At 33.1% G+C, this 11,441-nt stretch overlaps 4 protein-coding genes across 4 annotated transcripts; 2 read left to right on the top strand and 2 right to left on the bottom strand.

Moving 5' to 3' along the window:
- Positions 1-823: 823 nt before the first annotated feature.
- Positions 824-1,605, bottom strand: LOC106775702. The gene has a single exon (XM_014662859.2). The coding sequence runs from the start codon at positions 1,494-1,496 to the stop codon at positions 1,053-1,055; it is 444 nt and encodes a 147-aa protein (XP_014518345.1). The 5' UTR covers positions 1,497-1,605; the 3' UTR covers positions 824-1,052.
- Positions 1,606-2,744: 1,139 nt separating this feature from the next.
- On the top strand, positions 2,745-4,284 carry LOC106775701 (chalcone synthase). Its single transcript, XM_014662857.2, has 2 exons — positions 2,745-2,959; positions 3,042-4,284. The coding sequence occupies exons 1-2, from the start codon at positions 2,764-2,766 to the stop codon at positions 4,082-4,084; spliced, it is 1,239 nt and encodes a 412-aa protein (XP_014518343.2). The 5' UTR covers positions 2,745-2,763; the 3' UTR covers positions 4,085-4,284.
- Positions 4,285-5,610: 1,326 nt separating this feature from the next.
- LOC106775001 (transmembrane emp24 domain-containing protein p24delta5-like) lies at positions 5,611-7,012 on the top strand. The gene is made up of 4 exons (XM_014662021.2): positions 5,611-5,790; positions 6,108-6,317; positions 6,600-6,676; positions 6,762-7,012. The coding sequence occupies exons 1-4, from the start codon at positions 5,611-5,613 to the stop codon at positions 6,904-6,906; spliced, it is 612 nt and encodes a 203-aa protein (XP_014517507.1). The 3' UTR covers positions 6,907-7,012.
- A 1,668-nt stretch (positions 7,013-8,680) lies between these two features.
- On the bottom strand, positions 8,681-10,917 carry LOC106775266 (F-box protein At1g10780). Its single transcript, XM_014662368.2, has 4 exons — positions 10,741-10,917; positions 9,595-10,338; positions 9,178-9,458; positions 8,681-9,090 (listed from the first exon to the last, which is right to left on the bottom strand). Exons 2-4 carry the CDS (start codon positions 10,334-10,336, stop codon positions 8,854-8,856), a joined length of 1,260 nt encoding a protein of 419 aa, XP_014517854.1. The 5' UTR covers positions 10,337-10,338; positions 10,741-10,917; the 3' UTR covers positions 8,681-8,853.
- Positions 10,918-11,441: the final 524 nt, after the last annotated feature.

The raw sequence follows: 11,441 nt of genomic DNA, 5'->3' as shown, positions 1-11,441 counted from the left end.
CATGAATTTCTTCAACCTTTTATAGTTTAAAAGATAAATATTGTAACAGTTAAAATAAAAAATTTAATTAAGTTTTTAATCATATAAATTTAATTATTTTTTTATTAAATCTATATTAAAAACACCAGTTTTGGCATTAAAGTGAAATCCCTTGAGAGGGATATTAGATTCTTAAAATAAGAATATGGGCATGAATATCCAGGATCAGGTGCATGCATGTACTGCATAAGAAAGCTGGGTATGTGCAGAGTAACTCCAATCTTCATTGTCAGAACTCAGAAACATACACTGTATAATAAAATATTAATCATCATCTGGATAACCCATTTTCTTCATTGTGCCAATCCAAGGTGAAGATCCCAAAAAGATGTGGTAAACAGCTTCTTACTACTCAGTTCTTTAGCCAAATGACAGAGTTTAATATCTATGTACACACTAAATGAAGTTGTTTGAATTCAAGATTTCATTGAAAAAGATGGGTTGAACTATTGAAAATGGTACTAAATGTAATAATTTGCATTGATTATGTATTGTATTAATCAATCCAAGTAGTAGTATGGCTATCCAACTACACATTTGTAAAATCTGAAAACAAACAAGATTCATCTTCATGCGTAAGAAACCATATAAATCTGGAAGATTCAGGGGAAAACAGCAATTTAATGTGCAGGAAAACTCCAGAAGAAAATATGTTTCCTCTAAATTAGCCCAGAAAATGAATCAGACAAGCAATATAGCCACTCTAAATTAATTAAGCTGTTAGAATCGTAAGCCTTGTGTTGTTAGTTGCATATACAGATAGATGCACTCAACTCAAACCATGGATTTGGCCTTTGGCCTTGAAACAACTGCAAATATGATTTCTGCTAATATTCCTCAGCATCTCAATTGGTACAATTCTGATATAATAAAGTTTCAATTTTTCCAAAGCAGCAATGTAATTTAACTACTAGAAATTAGAAATAACAATAAAGAGTAAAAGGGGTATGAAATATATTTGATGACAGGTTTAATCTGAAGTGAATACATATAGAATGAGTATTGTAGATATATTAAGAAGGATGAACCTTTCCAGAAGAGAGACCTTTCCAAGCTGATTTCATGGAAGCAGTGGCTGAATTGAGAGCAGCCTCAATATACTTCTTGGAAGCAACAGAGGCACCTTTTTCCATCAAGTTTCCCATTTTTCTGGCTCTTTCAGCAGTTTGAACAAGGTTTTCCATTTCATCTTTTGCCATCCTCTCAAGCTCTTCTTCAAAGCGTCTGAACTCATCCATGGCAGTCTCCATGACCGAGTCAAGGTACTCCTCAGCTTCTTCCATGCCAGCTTCTGCTTCCTCCACCTCTCTGTCTTGCTCCAGTTCAGCAGCTGCCCATGCCTTGTAGGATTCAATCTCGAACAGCTTCATCAGATCTTCAATTGTGGAAGGGTCAAAGTTCTTGTCTTGAAGGGCCTGCTCTGAGAGGAAGCTGAATTGGGAAAGTAAAGCTTCCATGGATGGATAGAGGAAGCAGATCTAACTGTATCAGTGTGTTTAGTGCAAGAAAAGAGTGGGTGGAGCAATGTCTTATAAAACCATGGCTATCTTCTAACATATAAAAGTTTTAACTTTTAGGGTCAGAATTTTTCACATGAGTTTAGTAATTAAAAAATTAAGTAATCTTTTTAAAGAATTCATGGTGATAAAAGAAAATGTTACATGAAAAGGACTGGGAATCTATCCGTTAAGTTTCTTCCTTCCTTTTCTATTACTGGGCAAAGGAATAAAAGTATCAATCATAGAGGGATGGTGTGACCATTGCTTGGAAATTTTGGTATCTTATCCTTTTTCAATTGAATAATAATAGAGTGTATTTTTATATTTATTTGATACATAATATAAAAATAAAATAATCATTAAAGAGTTACATATATTATTTTAAAGGAATTAAAAAGTAAAAGATGATAATATTAATTAAATATAAAAATTTATGTGTCAAATTATTATTTTTATTCTTAGTAAGAATTTGATTTTTTATTTATTTTTTATTCTTACCCTAGAACAATGCATTGAAAAGCTCATCCGATTATGCAAAAATGGTCTGAAATAATCAATGCTATTTCGTATACTATTGTTTTCCTTCTTTTTGAAAGCACAGCAGCTTCATGTGTCAGTTTGTCAAAATCTTAATGTTGGTTTGGTACAACTAATTTTCAAGCAAAAACGGTGGAAATAATTAAGGACTCTAAACGTTATCTATTTAGAGATGGAATCCTATTTCTGACTTTTGGTTGATCATATATATGAGATAAATAATTGTGCAAAAGCTTTTAATTATAGAAATTGCCATAAACTCTAATTTTGACTGGAAAATTTTTTTTTAACAACACTTTTTTAATAACTTTTTACAACGAATATAGTTTTAATTGGTCTATTTTAAATATTTTTTAAATTTAAATTTAAATAGATCAATAAAATGATAACACATAAAAAAATTGTCAAAAAATGATGTGGAAAATATGATTGTCCATTTTGATTTGTCTTTCATGGCTTTAATTGGAGCCGTCGACAAGAAAAAATAATGTAATTTGCCTTGAGTCTAGGGGAACTATGCCATTAACTACAGCCTTTATGGTTTGTTTACCCAAAGTGCACCACTTTCGTAATTGGTCAAATGTTCCGGTAGATGAATACAGGAAAGTAGGCCTATATATAAGTTGATCTGAGTGCGTATATCTTACAAAATAACTATATCTTTGTTTCTTGTGTTTGGTTTTAGGTGATGGATCAATCCAACAAAATGGCATATTTGAAGGAAGTACGAGAAAAAGAAAGAGCTGGTGGAACCGCCGCCATACTAGCCATTGCCACCGCAACTCCACCCAACTGCATTCACCAGGATCACTTCCCCGATTTTTACTTCCGAATCACCGACAGTGATCACATGACTCAACTCAAGGCCAAGCTCAAGCGCATATGTAAGCTCAACTTTCCACCACCACCATCTTTTTCATATCATCTCTTTCCATATGAAATCAAATCTGTTGGACATGCAAACAGGTGAAAAGTCCATGGTTAAGACACGATACACACACCTCACTGAACAAATCTTGAATGACAACCCTAAGTTAGCAAGTTACACAGCATCCTTGGATGCACGACAAGACATACTAATCAAGGAAATTCCGAAGCTTGGGGAGAAGGCGGCGTCGAAAGCCATCGAGGAATGGGGAAGAGACGAGTCACACATCACTCACCTCGTCTTCTGCTCCTCCGCGGGTATGGACATGCCAGGTGCTGACTACCAACTTCTCAAGCTCTTGGGCCTCAAACCATCCACCAAAAGATTCATGTTATACCACCAAGGTTGCTTCGCTGGCGCCGCCGCACTTCGTCTAGCTAAAGACCTAGCCGAGAACAACGTTGGGGCACGTGTTCTGGTGGTGTGTTCCGAGATCATGCTTGCCGGATTTCGTGGACCCTCCGAAACCGACGTGGACTCGTTGGTGGGATTGGCACTCTTCGGTGACGGTGCTTCATCTGCCATCGTTGGATCCGACCCAGAAACATCCATGGAACGGCCCTTGTTTCACATTGTGTCGGCATCGCAGACAATATTACCGAACTCGGAGGGTGCCATAGAGGGACACCTGCGCGAGATGGGAGTGACATTCCATCTGAAGGACAGTGTTCCTATGTTAATCGGAGACAATGTGGAGAAAATGTTGGAAGAAAGCTTTAAGGAACTCGGGGTGAGTGATTGGAACTCGTTGTTCTGGGTGGTGCACCCTGGTGGTCCTGCAATCTTGAACCAGATAGAGGAGAAAGTTAGGTTGAACCCTAACAAACTGAAAGCTTCTAGAAAGGTTTTGAGTGAGTATGGAAACATGTCGAGTGCATGTGTGTTGTTTGTGCTTGATGAGATGAGAAGGATGTCTGTGACGGAAGGAAAAGGCACAACTGGTGAAGGATTTGAATGGGGCGTTTTGCTAGGGTTTGGCCCTGGATTGACCCTCGAGACCATTGCTTTGCACAGTGCCATTGTAGACTCAGCTTCTGGTTATGGACTTTCCCACCATTTTCCAAAGCTTCTGCACATGTGAATCATTTCTCATGTATGTCAAAAACAGAATAAAACATATCTAATAACATTGTCCCATGATAACCCTGTATTTCTGAAAAAACATGTTCTTACATGTTTGCATTTCATCTCATCAATCGTCCTTGTATCCTTTTATTGAATCCTAATTTTTGTTAAGAGATGGAGAGTAATTAGTTTCATAACTATATATAGATAAGTATAATGGAGTTTTTGTGAAGGATTCATACAAAATAGTGAGTCAAAACACATAACAAATTAACATTACCTTCTATTTAAAATTAGGAAAATGATATTTTAACACCTTTTTTTGACACTATTTTGACACTACACACGTGTTAAAATGTGATTGGACGATTTCAAATTAAAAAAATAAACTTTGATTTTTCTCTTCCAAATATATCCCTCTCTCAACTTTTTTAATTTGAAATCGTCCAATCACATTTTGACACGTGTACAGTGTCAAAAAATAGTGTTAAAATATCATTTTCCTTAAAATTATATATCATCTTCTTTTTATGTCACTTAACATTATTATATCCACTCAATATAATATTTAAACTCGTATTTAAATTTCTAATAAATCTCATAGATATTATACACTTATTTATTTATTTATAACATAATGTCTTATTTAAAGTCCATATCTTAAATTTATTATGTTAGTATATTTCAACAAAAAAATTGTTTGAAATTCAATTCCTATGATTTCGAATATAACTAAGATGAACTAATGAATCTCTAATGTAATTATAATATAAATCATTTACCTTAACTCAAAACAACATTTTATGTGATTAATATTGTGTTACCTCAAACTATTACATTAATTTTGTTTGAAATTCATATAAATACTTTTAGTAATTGAATACGTGTGTAACCTTTAGTTACAGTCATGTATTAAAAAAAAATATACATATATATATATATATATTTATAATTTTTAAATTTGGATATAAAATTGGAATTCGTTTATATTCCAAATTTTAATATATTTTAATTTTCAAACTTTCACTCCTCTTATTTAAGATCAGACAATAGTAAGAAGTTACAAGCTAGTTTTCTCCCTTCCAAATTTTAGAATTTTATTATGTTTTTTCCCAAATTGCCCTTTGTTATTATAAACAAAATTAAGAGTGATTGACAATAAGATCTCAATTAACTTGGAACTTATTGTCACCATTCGATTACATATATATTTTTATAAAAGCTGTTTAAATGAAAAATACTGAAACAGTACATAAAAGAAGTTTAGACCTAAGAGAAATAAGAGGTAACAGACGTAATGGAAGAAGCAAAGAAAGAATAATAATGGATGATAAGAGAATAGCTAAAAAAAGAAACTAAAGGAGACAAGGCAAGAGAGACAGTTACAGATGTTACATGTTACTACGTTGTTGGTCACATCAGAAGAAACTTTGCTCTTCAAATCAAAACTGGATCCATCACAAGCTGACATTGATTTCACGTTGTAATTACAAAAAATTGATGTTTTTGTGTATGAAGAATACATAGCACAGAGATAATATCATGTCAATGTTGTTGCCACTCGTCTTCTTCTTCTTCTTCTTCTCCACCTCTCGCGCATTATGGATAACGATACCAACCGGCGGCACCAAGTGCATTTCCGAAGAAATCCATAGCAACGTCGTCGTTTTGGTCCATTACGCTCTCGTCCGTGGTACCCCCAACACCACCATTTCCTCCAAGGTAACGTTCTGGGTCGCCCTTCAAATTCAATTCTCTTCTGCCCTCTCCATGTTGTTTCCACTGTTTTGACCTGAACGCATCCATGCATGCATGCATACGAATGATTTTATATCGTATCCCTGTTGCTAGTTTCATTTATCGTATGTTCTTGTAATGTCTACGCTAAATAAATAACTGCGTTTCAAATAAGAAAAAGATTCATGAACACGTCAAAGATTTTTATGCAGATATATTGTTTCTATGTTTTTTGTATGTGAAAGGATGAATTATAACGAGTTTGGATGAAGGATATTTGTGATATAATGTGTTTTGTTCAGGTGACATCACCATATGGAAACGAGCTTCATCACGTAGATAGCACACGGGTGGGTAATTTGGCTTTTACAGCTCGAGAGAGTGGACTGTACCTTGCATGCTTCTGGGTGGATCGTAATGATCGAGGAGGAGACGCTATTTTGGACCTTGATTGGAAAACTGGAATTGAAGCTAAGGATTGGGATTCTGTTGCTAAAAGAGAGAAGATTCAGGTAAACCATTTCATCTAAAACTAATCAATATGATTTTTGTTAGAATTCATGTTGAAAGTTACACATCGTCAGTAGAGATAAAATCAATTCGTAAATAAGTAGGTACAAACTTCACTTTACAAATCCTACAAACTTTTGTGGAGTTGAATTAGACCTAAAATTTAATTATAACGTAAAGTTAAAGTCGAAATTTAAAGTTATCTAATATTGAATTAGGTTTAAAGTATATTTTCTCAGTATAGAGAATTCTTGGTATACATTTGATTTGACATTGATGGGTAGGGAGTAGAACTGGAGTTGAAAAGGCTAGAAGGATCGGTGGAGTCTATCTATGAGAATTTGATGCATCTGAGGGGAAGGTAAGTTGAATAAATTACATAGTAAAATGTGTTGTAGAGATTTTGTGATGTATGATATTTGTTCTGTTTTGTGAAATATAATCAGGGAAGCAGAGTTGAGGAACCTGAGTGAATCAACGAATGCGAGAGTGGTGTGGTTTAGCTTTTTGTCCTTAGGTGTCTGCATCATAGTTTCAGTTTTGCAGTTGTTGCATTTGAAGAGATACTTCCACAAGAAAAAGCTTATTTAGATGCTGCCAAGCTTCTTCTTTTTTTTTTTTCTTTTTCTTTTTAAAGAAGGCATTTTCATGAGCTTTGCTTCTTTCACAAGTAGTGAAATTGTTGCAGCTTGTCCATAGAAATTTTGCTTTTGTCTAGTTTGAATTAGGAAAATGATATTTTAACACCATTTTTTGACACCATTTTGACACTGCACACGTGTTAAAATGTGATTGGACGATTTCAAATTAAAAAAGTTGAGACAGGGGTATATTTGAAAAAGAAAAACTAAAATTTGTTTTTTTAATTTGAAATCGTCCAACCACGTGTGCAGTGTCAAAATGGTATCAAAAAATGATGTTAAAATATCATCTTCCTTTTAATTAACTTGTAAAATCACATTTAATTTGTGAACTTCAAATGTGGAAAGCACTACTGATTGATGAGAACTTCTTAATTGAAGTAAACATTTGGTTCTGAACTTAAAATTAAAATGATTGGTTTACAATTTGTGCGTGTTTATGAAAATGTTAGAGACGAGAACTTTTAGAAACTGAGTAAAAGTTAATTTCAAGTTAGCAAAAATAGGCTAGTTAGAAAATTAAAACATGGAAGGATTATTTTCACTTTACTTTTGTTGTTGCAAAATTTTATATAAAATAATACTATGATTTATTAATTACTTTCTTTGGGAAAAATTAACTGCTATGTTCGACTATGCCCAAAACAGATTTTTTTTTTCTATCCATACATTATTGGTTGGACCAAGACAAAAAGTTTGAAACATAGTTGAAAAATAATAATAATAATAATAATACACAATTTTTATATTTATTCGATGGAGAATATAAAGATAAAATTATTATAAAACAATAACTTTTTTGTATTTTAAAAAAAAGTAAAAAGTAATAAAAATAATACAAAATAAATGTAAAAAATTTATATGTGAGAATATAATTTTTCTTTAAAAAACAATTAGGAAAAATTGAAGTGGTGTATTTTAGAAAAGAAGTAAAAAAAAAAAAAACATTAAAACTAGGTCATGGGCTGATTTGGGCTGATTTGTGGGTTGGTCCAATAAAACTTAATTTGGGTCATTTCTTGCTTCACCTCCATTATTTGAAATAACCTGCACTGCTACAAATTTTTGTATTTTAGAATATAGAATCCCAATTTAGAATATAAAATTTTTTGTATAATACGACATACTTTTTTTTTTCGGATTGTACTTTGTGAAATTCGAAAAAATTGTATCACATATTTTCGAATAGAAATTAAAAAAATACATTTTGAATTATATAATTTGAAATATAAAATTTAACATACTGTAGAAAGAAGTTGCCCTATGAAGCATTGGTTGAGAGTAGTCAACTTTATAAAGAATTGATCATTGGTCAAGGGTTGGCTCTTAAATCTATCGATGCACAAACAGTATATTCCTCGCCCTTTTCTCTTAACTGTTAGATTTGTAAGAATTTAGATTTTTGTACTGAATTTTTTATATGATTCCTCGAGGCTTCAAATATATTGATCAACACTGATTTTAATATTTTAAAATATATTAAAAAAAATAATATACCAACAACAATTATTTTGAAAATTCAACAAAGAAACAGTGCAGCAAAAATCTGAACTCGATTTGTACTAGCTTCAGACTATGGAAACATTTATATAATTTGCTGAAGTTAATTATATAACATAACATTATTAAGGTTGTAATGGTGCAGTATCATACCAATCAAACCATAGCCATAACATCAAATGAATTGCATCAAATTTAAATTTAGCTTATCTTAGAGGAAAATATGGTAGCGGCATTATTATCTTGTACCCAAACTGGTAAAATGGTAAACCATTCACTCCCCAAAATGGGAGGTTATCAATTTTCAAAAAACAATCAAAATCATGAGCTCCTCAAAATTGAAATTGGAAACCAGCACGCAATCTCCTGCATTAAAAATGCAAAGATCTTCTAATCTTTATTCTATTCGAACTATCCTGTGGTTCATGTATCTAAACCGGCAAATCTCATCAAAAAAATCGTCAGCACTGTTATGAGTGCTCTTCATCTGAAGAATCTTGATAACCATGGTCCTTAAATTTTTGCCGTATTTCAACATGGATTCAAGAGTATTCATTTTTTGTTCAGCATTTAGTGGTGATCTCACTGTGATCACAACCTCCTCCAAACATGGAATTAAAAATCCCGGATCCACCTGCAGACGAATCATCTTCATTAGATAAGATTACATATAACAACCTTTGTCAGATGAATAATATAAAAAATGTCATTATAAATTTACATGTTTCAGACTGTTTTTCTGACAAAGTGCTGCAAACATGGCTCCATGGATGTCAAATTTGCGCAGGTGGGGATGGCTGTTGAAAAAATCAACAAAATCAACCTCGGGAAAGGGTTGAAGAGCCTCGAAGTTCCCAGTGAATTCCACCTTCATAAAAAGATGCTTCACCTCACTTGCCAATTTTAGTATTTTGCATATTGCATCCCAGCACCACTGAACCCCCCTCATAGACAGGAACTCCAAAGCTGGAAGGTTTCCAAACTCAACCATGTAAACTCTCCCTGGAATCAATCAGAATGAAAAGAGAGAATATTAGGCTTACTAAACAAAAAAGACAATTACATTGTAGTTTACTTTGGAACAAAAAAAAAAGGCCAAGAAAATGAAAGTATAAGAATGACTTTAAAATTGAATTACCTGCACTATTGGATATTGAAAGATTCCTCAAATGCTGGGATTCAGGAACCCTAATCCAACTACAACCTTGTACCTCAAGAGATACAATTTTGGATGAGGTTAGTGTCAGTGAACAGTTTCCCAAACCATAGAAATCCAGCTTACACTGCTCCAAATAGGGAAGGTCAATTGAGATTGATCTAACCCCTTCACAGCCAAGCAGGACAAACCTTCTCAGATATGGGCATGACTGAAGCACCGCAACCAATGCAGGTTCCTCCAATCTTACACCAATCATTTCCAGTGTCCTAAGATTTTCAAAAACATCCCATTCTGGGGAACGTGACATTAAGACACCCCAGAGTTTGAGACATTTCAAATTCCTTGCTGCACCAATGCAATCCAATTTTGAAGGGCCTTCATGGTAGGATTGTTCGTCAGCAAGGTTGTCCAATCGAAGCTCAAGCTGTGAAAGAGATAGACCAACTAGTGATAGCCATGAAGCAAGGCCAGAAGATGAGAAGGGGCTGTATACAATTAGATGTTCTAGCCGCACAACTGTTGATACCATTCTTTTCACAACCTCATCCGGACTCTCACCAGCCGAAGTGTCATCAAGCGAGTTGCGAGGGAAGTACAGAGTTCTGATGTAAAGCATCGAGTCCTTCCATCGCTTAGAAACACAATTACAACAAGCCACATCGCGAGCATTACAAATACGTGACAAGATGCATTGAAGAATGGCATCAGGGAGAGAATCCATAGCTGAGAAAAAAAAAACACAAATAATTGCCCATAGACAGATTAAAAAATATTTTTCCAAAACAGCAACATGGACAAAGAATAAAGTTGAAAAATTAAAGAATCATAATTATTTTAATCTCTATTCCACTATGCAGTTCAATAATTTACATCTCAGAACTATGTGCACGGATTCTAAATACTATTTCTGAAGCAACGCACATCATAATAGAGACAACCTAGACGAGATTTAAACATTATATCATAATTATGGACAGAAAACTAATACCAGATCTTAGAAATTGATTGAAAGAACACCTTCAATGCGTATGTAAAGAACTAGTAATACATCAAACTCAAAATTAACAACTTTTTTATAGTTCAACAAGACTGAAACAAAAAAAAACAGTCTAAGAAACAGCTTACGGAGCGAGAAATTCAAAGAGAATGAAGATCCAATCTCGGGGGCATAGTCACCCTTTGGGCTATCCCAAACTTCTCTAAGGGGAGAGAGAGAAAGATTTCGAAAATGTATTGAAACATAAAATGTTGTTTTGCCTTTATAAACTAAAAAATTGGAGAAGAGGAGGGTGGAATAGAAATTATCCCGCTTCTTTTTTCGAGGTATTTCAAATTTTGTTGACCGTTCAAACAAATTCAGTGCGGAGCGAAGAGGGTATAATAATAAATACACTAATACGTCTAAGAATAAGAATATGTGTATATTTATAAAAAAAAATACTTAATAATTCTAATATATATGATACACAATAATTTCGATTGTATATGATGCAATTATGCAGAGTGTACTTATAATTTTAATTTTTTTCAACTTTCTTTCCAAAATATATGTTATCATTCTTTCTGAATTTCCTTTTATATGTATCATAGGAAAGGAATGGAATATTCAAAAATAATACTAGCAAATTTTAATATAGTGATTATTAAATGTTAAATATAAATGTTAAATATAAATATTAAACGTGTCTTTCTTTCCTCTTTCTTTGTTTCTTTTTATTTCATTTTAAACCATGTATTTATCATATCTCACTTATCTCTTCAGAAAAAAAAATCTTGTTTAAGATATGTTTATTAAATATTGAATACAAACAATTTTTTCTCTTGCA

The sequence above is a fragment of the Vigna radiata genome, chromosome 10 (assembly GCF_000741045.1).
Source record: "Vigna radiata var. radiata cultivar VC1973A chromosome 10, Vradiata_ver6, whole genome shotgun sequence".
NCBI lineage: Eukaryota > Viridiplantae > Streptophyta > Magnoliopsida > Fabales > Fabaceae > Vigna > Vigna radiata.
Note: the sequence above shows the minus strand (reverse complement) of the source record. Positions and strands in the feature narration are given on the sequence as shown.

Bases quoted from the DNA above. Each gene is read 5' to 3' on its own strand.
- LOC106775266 (XM_014662368.2), bottom strand. From the start codon at position 10,336: ATGGATTCTCTCCCTGATGCCATTCTTCAATGCATCTTGTCACGTATT. The intron at 9,459-9,594 runs GTAATTCAATTT...GATTGATTCCAG, and splicing joins TTCAATATCCAATAGTGCAG to GGAGAGTTTACATGGTTGAG. The intron at 9,091-9,177 runs GTAAATTTATAA...ATTCGTCTGCAG, and splicing joins AGAAAAACAGTCTGAAACAT to GTGGATCCGGGATTTTTAAT.
- LOC106775001 (XM_014662021.2), top strand. From the start codon at position 5,611: ATGTCAATGTTGTTGCCACTCGTCTTCTTCTTCTTCTTCTTCTCCACC. The intron at 5,791-6,107 runs GTAACGTTCTGG...TGTTTTGTTCAG, and splicing joins ACACCACCATTTCCTCCAAG to GTGACATCACCATATGGAAA. The intron at 6,318-6,599 runs GTAAACCATTTC...ATTGATGGGTAG, and splicing joins CTAAAAGAGAGAAGATTCAG to GGAGTAGAACTGGAGTTGAA.
- LOC106775702 (XM_014662859.2), bottom strand. From the start codon at position 1,496: ATGGAAGCTTTACTTTCCCAATTCAGCTTCCTCTCAGAGCAGGCCCTT.
- LOC106775701 (XM_014662857.2), top strand. From the start codon at position 2,764: ATGGATCAATCCAACAAAATGGCATATTTGAAGGAAGTACGAGAAAAA. The intron at 2,960-3,041 runs GTAAGCTCAACT...ACATGCAAACAG, and splicing joins GGCCAAGCTCAAGCGCATAT to GTGAAAAGTCCATGGTTAAG.